The sequence below is a fragment of the Cyclopterus lumpus genome, chromosome 24 (genome assembly GCF_009769545.1).
Source record: "Cyclopterus lumpus isolate fCycLum1 chromosome 24, fCycLum1.pri, whole genome shotgun sequence".
Taxonomy (NCBI): domain Eukaryota; kingdom Metazoa; phylum Chordata; class Actinopteri; order Perciformes; family Cyclopteridae; genus Cyclopterus; species Cyclopterus lumpus.
The window spans coordinates 8,528,372-8,546,883 of NC_046989.1; the positions used below are offsets into that span (position 1 = coordinate 8,528,372).

Consider the following 18,512-nt stretch of genomic DNA (forward strand, 5'->3'; position numbering starts at 1 on the left):
AACCCTCTTTCTTTCTCACTTTAATCATTTCTCCCTTTGTTCTTTTTTTTCTGTCTGAATCGTTCAGGTTCACTGACTTTAATCCTACCTCTCTTCTTTTTCTGTCCATTTGCTTTTTAATTGCTCTTTGACTCACACTCAACTACTAAGGACGTAGTACCAATATATTCTACTTCTAAAAACGAGTCGCTCTACGAGCTACGAATCCGCTTTCCCGCGGATCGAGTTTTAACGGAGAGGAGTGTGTTTGTGTGTCTTGAGTGTGTGTTGTCTACAGTAACAGCTGGCAAAGCAGCAGTTGCCGGGCTGCTATCCTGCAGAGTGCGACCATGTGTTGGCTATTACTTGACTGACCAGTAGAAGTGAGATGAGGAGGAATCTGGTTCCTCTTTTACTGGCAGCATCACGTTGCATTTTTCTCGATTTTCACTGTGATTCATTGCTTTGCTATATTACAGGATACGTTATGCTCAATCTACGACTCTGTAATGACTCAAGCTCTTCCCTCTTTGTTTTACACACACACACACACACACACTGACTTCACCGTGAGCTACGTGTTAAGGATGGAGGCATGCAGTTGTCCAGTCGATGATGTGATGCTGTTGACTTGAAGGAAAACAGCCACTCTGGTTTTTTGGCATCAAGAGATTTGCTTCTGGCCTCCTTCGTTGGGAAATGCATGTCAATGTGCAGATGGAGCAACATCATGTTGGAATCTTTATCACCGATCTCAAATAAACTCAAACTTCCTTCCCGTGGTTTTGAATATCATGCAATGGGAAGAAAATGTACATGAAAAGTTTGTAAATCGCACAAAGGTTTTGGGAAATATTTGAAAACCAACAATGTTGATGATTCCTGTAAAGTTGTTGATCAGCCGTCATTCTGCGTGTTTAGTTGGTAGTTATTGTGAAGAATCACTTTTTATAGAGCACTTTGGTCTAGTTGGCTCTTGAGTTTCCCAGCAACAATGAGCCTCCATTTTATTGTACAAAACAAGTTCTTCAAATGCAGGAAATGACATACGATTGGGAATTGCTAAGTTAAAAAATATGTGGGAACACCAGGCCTGCAGATGCAGTAAAATGAAGAGAACATGGTCCTCAGCTTCGTCTTAACGGTCCAAACTGCTCTTATCTCAAAATGAGGGGATCATCCCTCTTGTGAAGCTTCAGTATTTTCTCTATCTTGAAGATTTATGTCTTCCAGAGATGAGGTACTGAAAACTGAACTCTGCAACAGTTTGCGGCAATATAGCAGTTCATCAGCTGGACGCAGTAGTTTATGTCGTCAGTTAAACTACTTCTGTACTATGTGACTGGTCAGAAACAGATGTGGGAGTTGTGTTGGAGAAAAAAGAAAAGATTTTTGTTGGATGAAGTAATTTGCACATTTTTGTACGATATTTGCTGGTTTGACTTTGTGTGCTCAGTTCTGACCCACCGACCAGTTGTTTGGTAGCACAAAGTTATTTTCCCTCATACATGTTCATATCTTCCTGAAGACATTATACACAATGTGCTAAATGTTAAAATGTTTGGATCTAGTTATATACATTTCTTCTACCACTCGCCGTTTGGGTTTCAAAAGATATGAAAAGCTGACCCACATACTGTGTATTACATTAAACGCTGATCCGACCAGTAGATTACTCTGCATTGGTTGCCAGTTACAGAATGTCTGCTTATGTTTATGGTTTAAACAAGTCCTCTCAGTAGGGTTTGCCAACTCTTGGGCAGATGTGACACATTTTTGGTTGATGTTCCTCCACATCCAGCTGTAGCCAGAGTGGACCCCCCCCCCCCCCCCCCCCCCCCCCCCTCCCCCCCTACCGCTGTAAAGCCTTGCATTTTAGTGTAAGCCCTTTGCTTGCCGGCCAGACCACTTGGTGTGGCTTTTGGTACGTTACATAAGTTATTTCTGCACTTGAGCTCCACTTAGGAGAATATGTTCGCCCAGAAAGGAGACATTAGATGGGACCGAGGAGGGATTAGTTGGAGTGATTTTGGAAACCTCGTTCCCACTGTAATTGGAGGTTTCCTTCAGTTTCGACAGTTAAAGAACATTTCTGTCCGTGTTAGTGAACGTAAACCCCGTCAAACAAACATATTCCAGAGAATTCATCCGACCTCCTTGTTGTGAGCTCGGGCCATGTCCAATCTGGAAGAACATGTCTTTGGCTCAGTGGAACTTGGTCTCGTGTGTCACGGTTTGTTCTCAACTTCCGATTACAGTTCACTCGGATGTGTGAGCGTCATCGATGCTTCAGATGTTTTTGTTGCAGACCTCGGTTGATCTAGCCATGCACAGATGTTTACTTGATGACGTGTGCACTTGGACCGGAGCCTGAACCATCGTCCAGTTTGAATAGGTTTGGTGTAAAGAAGTCATAATGTGAGGTATTCTAAGACTTAGTCTTATTCTTTATTTGTCTGTAACCAATGAATTTTTGCATGTAGGTCATGATGTACAGTAGATATCCATGCCACTTTGAATAGTTTTTATTGAATGGGATTATAGTTTCTTTTTTAATGAGGTGATCAATCAGAGTAAATCAAATTAATCAGATTAATCAATCATTTAAATATGAATTGTTTGCTTTCAACATTTATAACTAACTATAGTTATAAATAACGAAACCTAAGAGAGCAGGCCAACCAGACCACCGGCAACAGTTTTATTATAGCCGTTACGGAATTAACGGGGTTAACTAGTGACAGCTGATATAATCTGCTGCTGGAGATCTTTGTCATTGTAAGCGGCAGAAGTGACATCCAACTTGTGTGTGTGTGTGAGAGATGCTGACACATACAAAGTGTCTAATTTGGAGCTCGGTGTGTTTTCTCTCTGCGGGGCAACCGTGTTGGATTCAGCCCACAGGGCAGTGACCCATATGGCTATATATGTGTAAACCTATATTTATCCTCAAATCCGTGGTGACATTTCACTTAGGATTCTCACCACCTATATGGCACCTACACATCAGATCAAACAGGACTTTGGAAAGTGAAGCACAGTTATGAACAAAAATGTGTGTTTGCGGTTTTTATACGAAACATTAATCTCTGTTATTAAAGCAGGAATATTTCAATAATTCCATATTGGCATATACCTTATCAGTGATGGCATTATTCATTCTTGAAAGTAAATGTGCATGTTTTTGCATGATTGGTAGTGAATGAATGATCCTATGCAACTTGATAAGCCACTAACTGTGCTTCATGTTTGAGGAAATTGCAGAAATCTTCAATTTTTCGTAACAAAGTTGCAAACAACCTGTTTTTAGCAACCCAATTTTTAAATACATAATACAATTATACATAATTGAACGTCCTTCAGTCCCTCTATAACCAATGCACCTGTGCTGTGTGTGTGGAGAGACTGTCACCCCTTGACTCGAGGTTGACCCACTACCTGCCCTCTGGCCTTATGGGTAGTGGTGTTGATGGACGTTCTCACACTCAATGTGGCAGGCTGCTTATCTCCAGTGAAGGGGAAGAGAGGAGCGGGGAGGCAGGAGGAAGGTGTTGAAATGCAGACCGCAGAATAAGTGGCGTAGTTTGATTCTAAAGCCACTTTAAATTATATGAATACCACTAGACCTCTTAATTATAAATACTTGTATTCATCTTGAGATATTAATATGTTTGCTAATTTAACATATAGGTGCTTAAACCTTGCGTTGAAGTATTACTTGAAACCCAATTTTAAACTAACGTTTAATAGCCTCCTTGGAAATTAGATCACGATCGTACATTTTTGCAGTCGGAAACTAATGCAAACGTTTGAATTGGCTTCGGACTTTAAGAAGAAACTCTGAACGAGATGTTGACCTCCGTAAACAAGTGAAACTCTCCCAAAAGACAACGAGATTCCTGGTCTTTGTTGGGAAACAATAGATGGTGAAGTTCTAATCACCTGTGAATGGACTGACAGGACCTTTTGTCAATGGCTTTTTGGGGAAAGTTTAGAAAGATGTTGGAGTCGGTGAGGGGGACTTACTGTATGCTCGAGACAGAGTTTCTTAGGAGGCGTTAAGCTGTTTTTCAGGGACAGCACTGGAAAGTTTTTGTTGTGGGTGAAGTTTCAAAAGACAATGGCCGACCCCCTGTGGATGAGTGGATGACTTACCCAGACACAGGACTAACTCAGCGTGCAGGTGCTCCTCTCACTCCATTCAGACTTATGCGTCTCCATGGTTACATTGTCCCTTCACCAAAGCCTTCCGTTTTGGCTTCCCCCACTCACAATACACACACACACACACACACACACACACACAGTCCATAAGTATTCACAAGCACATAGGATAATTTATATACACAACCATGTAAACACATTTTCTTTGATGTATACACAACATGCATCATCTCCAGCTTTAAGTGGATGTTGCACTGTTCAAGAATTGGGTACACACACACACACACACACACACACACACACACACACACACACACACACACACACACACACACACACTTCCCCTGACTAATCCCAGTGGGCTGTGAGATGCTGGTTCTGGGAAAGACCTGAACATTCACATAACTGAGACACATGACATTCGCTCTGTGTGTCTTCACACACGACCGTCACCACCACAAACATCCATTTACCTGCTTTTTAAAAAGCCAATTATGTATGTTTGTCTGTGTGTCAGCGTAAACACGCCCCCTGTTGTGATGTTGTGACGCTGTGTGCAGGTCTACATCCCTACACACCTCCTGATGTTGTTCACCGTGTGAACTGTATGACCCATTGCGTCCGTGTGTATGTGGATTTGGGGCATCAAGAGTGTTAAGTGCAATTTAGGCCACAGTCTGAATCTTTTGGCTCTCCCCGTGGGCTATATAAGTCCACCCAATGTGTTATATGTGTGTTGGTACAGTGGTTAGTGTTTGCGTGCGTACGTGCGTGAGTGTGTGTCCGTCCAGTGGTTTAGTAATCAGCTTGTGTGTTGGCAGACTCGTCATGCTGTGTAAATGATAACCATCGTTAATGGCTGTTTTAGCCTCTGGCTATCTGCTGAGGCTTTGACCGCACAAACACACACATTCTCTCCCTATTACCCCAAAGTTGCAAGCGGGCTGCAGCTAATAGTTATTTTCATTATTGAGAAATTATTTCTATATAGTATAAAATTATTAAATGTTTTTAAATGTTTCCCAGAGTTAAGGTGATGTCTTCAAATGTCTTCAGTTTACAATGTTTACAAGTTCTCCCATTGTGAAGATTGTTGTGCGTCTGTGCTGTTTGGCCGAGCTGTTAGCCACCACCAGAGGGAGACATTCGCTTGTCGTAGTTCTTACAGCCTTGTAATTTTTCTCTTTTCTTTTTCAATACTTTTTTTTGTTTTTATTTTAATGTCTGTATATCTGTCTGGTGCTTTAATGAGCCATCAGTGTAGTAATCTTCAGTTTTGTCTAGTCATATCATCTGCTGGTCTTCAGCCCATTAATCTAATCATACCAATAAGCTTTGCGCCTCACAGCCAAGCTGATTCAGGATCGTACAAACACGCCCTCACCTGGCAGCTGAAGTTTTTACCACTTGTGACTACTCTCACCACGCGTGTGTGTGTGTGTGTGTGTGTGTGTGTGTGTGTGTGTGTGTGTGTGTCTGTGTGTCTCTTTCATTGCTGCTCTTGTTCCATCTGTGCCTCACAGTGTGATCCTGTGTTAGTTTAGGCTCCAATTGTACTCATCAAAGCTTTGAAACAAGTCTTTCTTGCATGTGTTTTATTCACTGGAAGTATTTAGATTGTCTATATTTTCAGCTGTCCAGGTGAGGGTGAACCTGAGGCAGCAGGTCGATATTTTTGCCACACGCAGCTTTCTTCACGCCTGAGTTTCATCCGAGTTAACAGGCTGACACATATCGCACCAAGTCTTCTTGAACTTCTACACATTTGAGCACTGGAAGTGATGTAGTTAATTATCTTCAGCCTGGTGTCCATCTGTGTGTTGTGTGTGTGTGTCTCTGTGTGTGTGTGCGTGTGTGTGCGTGTGTGTGTGTCACAGTCAGAGGCTAGGGCTGGAGGCTGGATAATCTGGTTTTACAGATTAGAACAGCACCGCTGAGGAGCAGAGGGAAGAGGAGCTGAGAGAAGAGGTGAGGCCATGTGGACGCCACAGAGCAATGCCGGTGTTTTTCTCTCAGATGGATGGAGAAAGAGGAAGGAGGATGCTCTTAAAAACTGCAAACTTGTCTTGAATACTCTGTTGGAAGATATTTAACAAACAAAGCGCTCACCACCTTTGGTCATTAACTGGTTTCTTATTTTTTTTGTGGATCATCTTTTGCACATTTTGTGGTGATGCTTCTGGGTCAAGGACAGCATTTAGAAGAAAAGCATACTTTAACCACAGGTATTTCCAATTAGGCACTGTCCTTTTTCCTTTGGAGTATTTTTTTTAAGTTCTTGTGGTCGTTTTTGGGGGGGGCAGAAATCCTGTTTTTACAAGCACCCAGGTTGTCTGCCAGACGTCCAACTGATAGTTATGCAGAAGTTTTGATAGCCGTATGCTGCCATAGTTCTGTAATCTAACACTGTGCACAGCCTTCCTTTGTCAGGCAAATCAATGCAAGTCAATAGGATCCCCTGAGAGAGGGAGAGGAAGGACAAAAACAGTAGGAGGAGACGGAGAGGGGATAGAATCCCCCGTGGGTTGCAAAAACCTCCAAACCCCCGTTCTTTCTTTCCAGAAAGACAGGGGGAGGCCTATTGTGGCCTCTTGGACAAGAGGGAGGTCTTCCACAGTTGCCCCTCCGTCCCAGCACCTCCAGTGCTTGTCCAGAGAGAGATTGGGTCGTGCAAGAAGAAGAAGGAGAAGAAGGAGAAGAAGGAGGAGGAGGAGTTGGGGGGCTTTGGTCCTGGATAGTGCAGCAGAGGTTGGGCATTGGGAGGGGGGGGGGGGGGGTTGGTTGGTTAGTTGGTCTTAGCAGGGGATGATCACATACGTGCACTGCCTCTCCTCGAAGCCGGTGGTCAACTGCTGGCACAGGGCCTGCTATGAGGACCCTCCTGGCGAGAAACAAACTCTGTGCTCCTTCCTGTCCACCAACAAGATGGGGAACAGCCTCCAGACCCAGACCTTCTCAGGCCCAAGGCCCGCCTGGCCAGAGGGCTGCCTGCGCAAACGTCTGCTTTCCATGTCAAGGGTCCATCAGAGGCCGGACTCTCTCTGGACACCCAAACCGCTGCTTGGACCAATCATCAAAGGCACACCGGGGAAAACACGAACCTCCCAGGATAGCAAAGGTACAGACTAGCGAGCGGATCGTCTTCACTGCTGTGGAGATTATTCGCTTGAAGTTGTAGAGTTGGAACGAACTGTTTTAAGTGTAGTATAATGTTCGAGCTGCATTGAGTCTGAAAACTCCAGACAGTTTCGTCTGATTTGGCTCATCCTCTTTGAACTCAAAGATAATGTGATTATAGAGGTTCTTGCCTCCAACTTTAGAGCGGGACTAGCAGGTAGCAGTCACCGTGAGCCTCTTAGTAAGACTTAGCAGACTTAACGTGGCAGCATATTGCTGTTTTGCCCCAGCAATGATTGTGGTATTTTTCTTGTTTGGGAAACAGGCTCCAGCTTCAAAGATATCTTAAGTCACCTGAACTGTTTGTGGGCAATAATTATACGCTGTGTCTCTTCCCATTAGGTGATTTTCATCCCCTTGTAACGTGTGTGTGTGTGTGTGTGTGTGTGTGTGTGTGTGTGTGTGTGTGTGTGTGTGTGTGTGTGTGTGTGTGTGTGTGTGTGTGTGTGTGTGTGTGTGTGTGTGTGTGTGTGTGTGTGTGTGTGTGTGTGTGTGTGTGTGTGTGTGTGTGTGTGTGTGTGTGTGTGTGTGTGTGTGTGCTATATGCGGGGCATCTTGTGCGGCATCTATACAGATTGTGGCTTTATGAACTCTGAGACCTTTTGGACTCTAGTGGATAGAACTGGATGACCCTCAGAGAAAGACGTTCATGAATACTGTACCTTGTGCCTAATGACCTGCCGTGCACTAGTTATGGTCTTTTAAATCTGCATTACCTTGTGTTTGCGGAGGGTTATCTCACTTCTAGACTTCCCTGTTTTGCTTGGACATGTGTTTGAGCATGCACGTAGCACTTCATGTATCAGCCTGTATTTGCATGTTTGTCATTTACACTGGATGCCCGTGTGCATGCTTGCATCTAGACCATGCTTCACTCTCTTTTGGGACAATAGGACATCATAACACCCCTGGGTGGCCACCCCTGGGAACAAGACACAATAGCCAGCAGCTGGAGGTGATGGGCCAGGCCTGCAGGGGAGTGTAACAGAGCTGACCGTAAACGGGGGATGCCGCTGACACTGCTGGGGTTGTGGAAGTGACCCACTTTCACCTCCGCTACTTTATAAAGGAGCCATCGGGGAGATAAAAGAGAGGATCTGTCACATGATCAGATTATTTATTTACAAGAATACTTCAAGGATATGACATTACAGTGCTTGATAGAGCTTATTATGCCAGTGGTCAAACTAATTTCTTATGCAAAAGCAGAGATAATTCAACTTCTGTAACTTATGTTTTAATATTATCCCAAAAATAAGTCTGTCTATCTAATCCACTCTAATAACAGCTTTGTAATGTCTTTCTTCATGCCGACATACGAGTATGTCCCGTCCTCACGCCTGCTTTGGCTAACGTGCCGTGATGGCTCAAGATGTTGTTGCCGTGGGTACAGTATTGTCTGGGCTCTGTAGGTTGAATCAACCACACAGTCGCATGTATTCACGCACCGCTGAACAGACGACCCTCATACACACAAACACCCTCAAATTGGAGTTTTGTTAATACGTCCTTTGTGTGCGTCCTCTGCAGCATGACAATATTTAATTTAAAATGGTATTTTGACAAACACTTTCCCTCCTGCAGAATTGCAGTAGGTCATATTGCGACTTGGCAAATATTTTTGATTAAATCTTTTTATCTTCCTGTTTCCTACTTGAACCCAATTCTTTACATACATCTTTATTTTCTTACAGCAGATTAGAAATGGCAACACCTTTTTCTTCCCTATCAGCTTCTCCCCTTGATCCTCCTTCTATTCTACATCAGTTTAGTGGTGGAGCAGGTGTTCCACCGAATCCCCCATAATCCCTCAATGGGGAGGCAGGTTCAACTATCGACCAATCAGTGCCAACAGCTCCCAAGGGAAGAGCACCTGATGGAGGCAGGGCTTATCGAGTAACTCGATGAGGCCAAATGAAATGCGGCCAGCATTTATGTGGGGAAGTGCTGTTGAAAATCAGTTAGGGTAATATAATTGTGGCGCTGAGAACCCGGAGCGGTTAAATCTTGGCCTCAGCTCTTTGTCATTGTCTCATTTTCATTCACACAAAACTAACCACTCATCTTTTCGATTGTCGATTGAGGGTGGCTCCACAATAGATAAAGTTGCAGGTTCAACTTTCATTAAAGCTGCCCTGCGCTAACAATATATCCAGTAATTAAAGGTAAGATGTTAAATGAAGTTATTCTAAACCCTAAACTCTGGTTTGAAGACTTTTCTTCTCACACTTTGTAGAAAACGATCTTTCCTCTTACTCAGAGATTTTTTAGGTTTTAGGTGAAACACCTTTTCATAACGGCACAATGAGACTTGTTAGTTTCAAAGCTTACTACACTCATACACACTACAATACAGATGAGTAAAGACAAGTGCACACTTAGTCGGGAATGTGTATGAAAACCCCCTCAATAGCAGGTTGGAGGTAGCCGAACAATGGAGGAGAGAGCATGACACACAGCTTAATGAGAGGGAAAAAGCGGGGGGGGGGGGATTTCTCACACACACACACACACTTTTGGGAATAGGGGGTCAGGGGTTGCTTGGGGTCGTTCAACTGTAAAATGGGTTACGGCTCTGTTTTCCCTCAAAGCAACGGTCTGCCACAATCCATCAGCCTCTCTCTCATAGATAAAGTCTGTGAGTGATGTGTTTGTTTTCTTCTTTATACACTCGATATAGAAGCTTGCAGTCCAAGCCACGTGTTTTTTTCGACATTTATTTGGCTAGGAGATAAAGGAGGTGTAATGTAATCAATGGGTAATAGCCAGCCGTGTGTCTAACAGATGGAGACCTCTCAGCTTGTTAGAGGCCTAATAGGTAATGGCTGGCGAGTGATTGGCTAAACAGGTGCTCCTCCATCATGGGTGACCGACAGCTAACGGAGTATTCACTGACAAATATTGGGAGGTAATTGAGTTTGGTCATTTACTCTTCTTTTGTTTGCCTGCTCCTCGCAGCAAATCCTTACAATTTAGAAGCACGTTTTCTTGAAGGATGATGAACAAAATGGTTGCACGTTAATTTGCTGTCGATCGACTAATTGTTTCAACTGTACTCGCAAATAGTGTGTTAAGATAAAGTGCATATGGATTTAATATAATTACATCTGGTCAGATTAATAGTCTGGTTCTGCGCTCAGCTGTTGTTGTTTTTTTCTTTGGGAGGCTGGAAGCGATGTAGGAGGAGAGGAGTGAGTCAGGGAGAGCAGCGTTTATTTCAGGAGGGACCAGGTTTAAGCGACTCTCAGAGCCCCATATGTGAACAATTTAGTTTTACTTAATGGCTTGATTATCACATCAGGACAGCAAATTACTGCAATCTACAGATACATTAATCCTTCCATTGACCAAATGTGTCAAGGCACATACAGGGAGCTTTCAAACCACAAAGGATTGGTGGGTTTTAATGATAATATATAATATGTAATACTGAAATGGTTCATTGTGCTTCTGTTTTCTTTCAGGGTAGATTCTCCTTTAGTTTCTAATGATTGTTTCTTCCTATCTTCCCTCACGCAATGAACTTCCATTGACTGTAGTACTTTCAGTGTGTTGTTCCGCCCATGCTGCCCACGCCCTGTTAGCAAAGGGAGCCTCCTGGTGGTTGGGTTAGTGTAATGCACCACATGGCACCCAGATTCTGAACGGACAAGATGAAGATGGCCCATGCAGATCTTTAGCAAGTGTTTAGAGCTCTGAGATCTCTCTGTCTTCGCTCATCTCCTCTCTGGGGTTTCTGGGTGTTTGTGTGTCTAACTGCAAAGTGTCACCTTTTAGGGTTTAGGGTCTGTTAATCTGGTGACTATGTTAAATGTTTGATTGATAGTGAGGAATGTTTTTGGTGGGTGCATTTCCTGTATGCCGGACATACCATTTTTTTTCGGGGGCAATTTTTGCCCCCACTGACTGAAATCCAGGGGCATTTATAAAAAAATTGGGGGCGCTTTTTGAAACTTTTGAAATAACATTTAACCTTTGTTCAAAATAATAAATATACTTATTTAGGCTTACAGTATATGAGCAATTGTCATCAAATGACAATAAGAAGACTATTAGGCAGTAGTCTACAGATTCAAAGTGTTTTCTTAGATTTTTTTAAACACAGAAATCAGACAATCATATTAAATGTTATTCTTATTTCTTTGTGGTTATTTATTGTTATAACCATTTTTAAACACCTATTAACAATTATACATGTTTTATATATTATAACATTTAAAAAAACGTAATAAAAGGGCTATACATGGATTCATTAAATTCCATTTACAACCAATTTTTCAGAAAATGAAAACAAATATAAAATTATACGTACAGTGTAGACAAATAATAAATATGTACATATACATATGAGTGGCTTATTTGTAAAAGGGCACCAGTTCATCATCGTCATCTGTGTCACTGTCAGCCATTGGAGAAGTTGCTGGTCTGACCTGCTGCCTTGCTCAGAGGGTTTTAAGTGAGGCCGCCTGGCTTTCTTCTCACAGCAGATTCTACACATGCTGCATCTTCTTCTTCTGGTCCCTCCAGTGAGATCATCATGAGGTCTTCCACTGTGTTGAGATGGAACAAACAAAAACAACAATAGACTTAATCTAAACATGTAACCCTTGAAACCCCCAGTCAACTGCAGTCTCAACTAATTGTACTTATCCCCAAATAGAGGATTGCTGTGAACCACAAGATGGCAGTAACTTATGAGGATGTGGCTGCACTCTGGCTAACGTTCGCTAGCTAGCAAGCGAGCCTTTGGAGCTAACGCACCATCAGAGCTAGCTAGCTAGCTAAAGCGAACTAAATAAGTTCAAAAATAATTACTACTAGTTATCACTCACCGGAGGCGATGGCCACGTGTTTCTTGACGTTGTCGCTCCCCTTGATGAAGTCCGCAGAAGAATTCAACGTGTGCTGGTTGACGACGAACATTTCTCCTCCCACTCACAGGAGGTCAAGAAGCGCTCCACTCGGTTCATCACGCACACGCAACATCGAGGCGAAAATCCAAAACATGATATGGCAACTGGACCGGGTCAGGGCTACGATGTTTTTGACAAGTTCATTAAATTATCATAATTATTAGAGGTAATTATGGTGGCATGTTTTGCCCCTCTCCTAGTGATATCAGGGGCAAGATGATATTTCTTAGGGTCAGTTTTGCCCTTTGCCCTCGTGTATTTCCGACGCTGGGACATACGCATGCAGTCAAGTAACGCATATCTGTCTCCCTCATTAGCAATATACACCTCATGTTTTAATGCACACTGACAAAAATCTGTTTATTTATCCACTGTATAAAAGACAGTCAAGTAAAGCTAAATAACCTTCTGCACTACAAAAACAATTACATAATGGATGTAAGAGTTTTAACACTCAAGATGCCACTTTGACAACAAAGGCGATTTTAAGACTTAATCTGCCGTGTGTTTACTTCAGCAACAGCTTTTGCCCTCTTCTTTAGCTTCAGTCAGTTCAACAGTGGACATGTTGTTAGTAATTGAAAAATCTAATTGTGCCTTAGTGCAGGATAAGTGTGTCTAAGCGCTCCATAGCTGCGTCTACGTCAGTCACAGCTCATTTCTTTAATGAGCGCTGCAGTTACTGGGAGCTTTTTTCCACCTCATGCTGCTTTGAGTCTGGCTCTGAGACTCTTGGCCTTGTTTGCCTCACTGACCAGTCTGCTCTCTGAATGCACACATGGTTACATTTCTTCCACTGTTTGGTTGCCACAAAGCGCACAATCTCCTCCAATCCAAGGAAACACAAACCTCAGAAAGAAAAAGGTAGCTTTCCTTTATTTGGGGACCAGTAATGTACCGTAAAGTAGTGGGAATCACTTTGGGCTCTGGGAAATTGTGTTTTTTTTAAACAATTTTCTGACATTTTACACTTTTTAATCCAAACATAAGAAAACAACAAATTGATGAATGTATCAACATGTTGTATGCTACCAATAGTTACCAATATTATATATTTTTATTTTTTTGATAATTAAAAAAATATCTACATTTATATATTATATTATTAATGTTATTACTGTACACTGTTGTGTCAAGTCATAGTTTACACTGCAGTGCACTATGTACTTTAATTTGCATATATGGTTGAATCAACAAAAAAAGGAAGAAAAGGGGATCCAAAATATAGTCAAACAAATGTATTCAACTGATGTAGACATTACATTTAAAAATGTTGATATACGAATAACAACAAAAGAATAATCTGATCTGGTCAGGTAACTTTTTCCTCCTCTAGCTCTCATCAACCACAGACCCCCTCCTCCTCCACCATGTACCCGAGCACCAGCCTCCCTCTTCCCGCCTGCTCCTCAGCCACAGGCCCCTTTATGTCCCAATCAGCTGGAGGCGCCATTAAGCCTCAGAAAGCAAAGCCAAGCCTCTGAAAAGCTCATGTCCCCCCATTGAGGCTGATTATAAAAGGAGAGAGAGAGAGAGAGAGAGAGAGAGAGAGTGATTTTAGGTCCTCTTTAAATCTGTCTCGTTAATGAGTTGTCCTCACCATAGCAACGTCTCTTCTTCGTGTTTTTTTTTTATTCCACATGCGTAGGTAGATTAGGGTTAAAGACAAAAAAAGAAGAACAAATGTAAAGAAAGGGAAGCTACCGCTATTTTCTTTTTCTTGTAAAATCTCAAAGGAGCATGCACTGGTGACCGTTCGACTCAGATTTAGTTTGCTTCTAGCAGAAGTTCCGTTTCTACACTGTTGTTAACCTAAGGACGTCTATGCTGGATGACATTGGGAAACCAATTGCATTCGTCAGCTGTGGCAAATCTTCACCACAAGGTGGCGGTGTAGTACCGACATGCTGAGAGACTCGTTCAGTAGATGAGACTGCAGTGCTTCCCGTCCTTAGTTTCAAAGTTGATCATCTGTGAATCATCAATTTGAACCAATATAGACATGATTTAAGATCACACACACATAAACACATTGTGTGAGACTAAAGTTATTGGATTACGGTGATTACCAAATTACAGTTGGATTAATTGCCCATCTGACAGATTCCCCACATTTATCAACACCAAAAAGAGACATGTGGGGTGTCAGATTGAATTTAATTTTGAATAATGGCGGTCTTAAATTTTGGGAGTATTTGATCAGGGAACTAGTCTTGTTTCCCTCAGGACCCATTAGGAGGTTGCACTCATTTCATCCAAGAAAGGTCTGCTCTCCCTATTTATGCCTCCATCCCTTCGTTATTGCTCAGATGGGACAGAAAGGGGGGAGGGGGGGAGAGATGGAGAGGGGGAGAAGGGGTGGTTTATAAATAAGAAAAGGGGGGAGGAGAGAGGGAGAGAGGGAGGGGTTAAGTGGATTTGGGGTCCTGCTTGTTTCCCAGACGAGGTCTCAATATAGGATTATCAATGGAGGCTTAGCAGATGCATGTGCACACACACACACACACACACACACACACACCTGTGTGCATCCCAGAGTCCATTTGACAAGTCAGCTGAAACCACCAATCACATTGTGTCAGTGTGTGCATGAACTGTGCATGTGTGTGTTTTAAAGATGATACTGATCCCTGTCATCTAATGAGCTCTAAGTCTGTCCTGAGACATATTTAACCCTCTCAGTCTTTACCCTGGGATTACAACTCACTCATTCCAATAACTTTGTCCGGATTGCATTACTGCATTTCTGTGTCGCATTTAATGAATGATAAAACACATAGAGATAACGGTTTTGGTCTGAGCCCTGTTTGAGCAGCACAGCTACATTAAGTGTTTCCTGTAGCTGACCATGACCTCTAATCTCCCTCGGCCTTATCTGAGTATCAATAAAGTATCACATGATGATGATGTTGATGATGATTGTTCTTCGTCTTCTTGTCAATAGCATCCATAATTGATGATACAGTGGTATGAAAGCTGGTGCTGCTGTCTGGCCACAACAATATAATATGACGTTGGGCTTTATGGGTTTTTAAAGGTTTTAGACCTTTATCTGTAAAGGCTCACTTGTACAATAAAAGCTAGATTTAGTGAACCCTGTGAACGGCACAAACATGTTGCAAATTAGTGGATTTTTACTTGATTAATAGGAAGGATTCATGAGTGAACATTATTTTTCTGCTCCTATGTTGTTTCTCTGCCGTGAAATCAACAGATATCAACCCACTTTAGTGTTGTCGGTGGTATTCGGGGTCCCAAAAAAGAAAATCACACATGACATCACAGAGCTATACTTTGGCATAAATCAGGAGTTTATTGTCGTCCTCAGGGTCCGTGCCTTATGAAAGCAATGTGGAATGTACAGAACATCCTCTAATTAACCAACTAACAGAGAAGAGATAGAAATTGGATCAATGTCATGGGCTTGGTGAACGGAGCCAAATCCAGTCATGCGTTGAAAATGCATCGGTTATTAAAAGTGATCGATGCCAGCAACCAGAACTCGCATCCGACTTCACATCTAACCTCCCGAATGTGCTCCCGCCTCCAGGCTGATTGTCTTGCTCACTTCCTAGATTTGTGGTCCTTGGTAAATCGGTTGTATTGCCGATTGTTGATTAGATGGTTTGATGTTGCAACCCCCTCATTTCCCCTCCCCACAATGACCTACTGTTGTTGCTGATGAGAAGTGAGGTGCAATGTGGGAAGTGGGTCAAACGGCGTGGTGTTAATTTTGCTCCAGTGGTGGAGAAACTGTAGAGGAACGCACATACACACGTTGTAGTTGATATGGCTTTAACCCACTTCCCATTGGTACCCCTGTATCTCTCTATCACACACACACACACACACATTCGGCTTCCCTCCCCCGTGATGCCGGCGAGCCCCAGGTGGCTTGTTGCTTTGTGCCCTTGAGCGAGTGGAGGCACTTAACCTAAATGAGCTCGGTCTGTGCTTCTGTGTCTAAATCAGACAAGACTCTCGTCAGCAGCGAGAGCTGAGCACGAGGGTCGTGGTATCATGCTACACATGAACTTGTGTGTACAGCAGTATATATATTTTTTCTTTGCTTTCTGCTTTTTTGTTCACCCATTCTGTGTTTTGAAGGTGATTGGAAATTAAACGCATGCTGTTGTTGTCTACAATTCACTCTTGATTAGAGTTTCAGTTAAAGGCCCTCAGAGTAAAGTGTGCAGTGAAATATTGATGCCAGTGAATCATATAGGTAAAGTGAATCAAGTAATATAGCTGCTATTGATTCCTGTCATTATCCCAGCCTAGACATTATTGACATCACACTTCTAATCAAGCCAGTTGTATACTTTATTTGTGGGGCTTGAAGGTCTGGCATTGCAGAAACACACACACGCGCGCGCACACACACACACACACACACTACAGGGGACAACAAGCGTGGCACTTGGTTTTTGTGTCAGATTTATGGCCTTTTGTCTGTGAAGGTAATTATAAAATTGGATTAATGATAGTTACATACACACACACACACACACACACACACACACACACACACACACACACACACACACACACAGAGAAGAGCAGACATCCCTGGTGTTGAAATGTAGGTCAGGAAATAAGCGTGGCAGCCAACATAAGGCTGTGTGTGCAGGCATTCCTACGGTGGAAGTGTGTGCATGTTCATATTAACTTTTGTGTTTGTACATGCTTGTATGCATGTTGACTAAAGGCACACGTATTGTCTTATAACCTACGTGTGTGTGTGTGTGTGTGTGTGTGAGAACAGGATAAACAAAGACAACAACAAAGATAAAGCTTCTGGGATGCAATGATCGTAATCCAGTGCCTTTTAAGGTCTAGATTGTAATGTGTGTATCGGTCTATTGTCTAAATGCAGTAGATTGGGGAACCAGCTGCAGGCGCACATGCACACATTCAATAGCATGAACAATGATGTCAGCCTGCTGCCAGCCAGTGAGACACTCAGGCCTTGTGGTTATTGATGTGGCGGGTCCTCGGGAGGGTTCACTGGAGAGGGAGAAGGGCCAAGAGTCGATATGAGTGGAGACAGTGAAGCTGGATGGTAATGGCTCTTAATGTAGTCTGGGCTGCCAGGGGTCTGTCTTTATGTTACACTACCAGCAGCTGAATGGAGCTTTCCACTGTAAAATCATTTTATGATAGCATGTCATACATGTGTGACACACCGGCATCGTCCGAATTCAGAATAGGAACCGCTCCAAGGACTGAACGAATGCTGCTGAACTGAAAGAAATCAATTACTGCAGGACCTACCTGTTTGCTGTTCAGACAAAATGCTGTTTCGCTTATGCCCCAAACAAACATGGAGTGTTCCACATGAAGACTATGGATTTCTTACCAGACTTAATCAATAAAGTCAGATAGTTTAGTCAAAATAAGATAAAGAACTGTACTTCTGCAAAGCATTTCTTTGAGCTAAATGCTAACGGCTGCATGCTAACCTTCGTATGATGATGTTAACCCGCTGATGTACAGCAGGTTTTGTTGTTTACCATCTTAGTTTAGTGTGATGTATTGGTGTATTGGATAAATAAAAATGTTCACACAATGATCGCACCAAAATGTGAAGTCAGATATCAGCAAACCTATGACAGTTAGTCTGTCAAATGTCATTACAATCCATTTCATTCAAAAACTACGAAAGTCAACCTCATGGTCGCACTAGAAGAAAAGTCAGGGGATAATCAAAGTCACCAGGTTACATCCTTTGTGCACCGTGGATATCTGGACCAGATTGCATGGCAATCCATCCGAGGGTTGTTTTTTGGTTGCGATAAACGTAATTCCAAATTCTTGAGCCCATCCAAACAGCAGGAAAACATCCACTGAATATTGTCCCTCAAACTTAGAAACCCTCCTTTTTCAGTTTCATCTTATTGTCCGGCCGACTTCACGGGGGCTGACAGGCCACTGGGGTTAGATTGCATTCGATTTAAAACTCCGTTGCCGGGGGGAAATGGACAGTTGGCTACAAATCCATCCAGACGGGAACATAAAACGCCTCAAGTTAGCAACAAAACTGCCACCCTCTCTGAAGGCACCAAAAGCTCTGGCGTACAAATCAGCCTGCTCGTAAAATAACAGCATTTTAACCTTCCTGTGTACATTTTAAGAGCGAGCCGCCTTTCATTGTACCGAAGCTAACATTTGCCAATAAAAACTTTGCTTGTTAAATGAATGTATGGGAAGGACTTATCTAACGGTTGCACACCTCGCTGTCAGTTTGTGCACTTCCAGATGTTATTGCTACTAGTTGAC

General features: G+C 42.7%; 1 protein-coding gene across 1 annotated transcript in view; it reads left to right on the forward strand.

Moving 5' to 3' along the window:
- The first annotated feature begins 7,044 nt into the window (after positions 1–7,044).
- Positions 7,045–18,512, forward strand: part of LOC117727729 (NHS-like protein 1) — a 35,405-nt gene continuing 23,937 nt past the window's right edge. The window contains 1 exon segment of the mRNA XM_034528157.1: positions 7,045–7,261. Coding sequence (XP_034384048.1) covers positions 7,069–7,261 — 193 coding nt within the window. The 5' untranslated portion in view covers positions 7,045–7,068.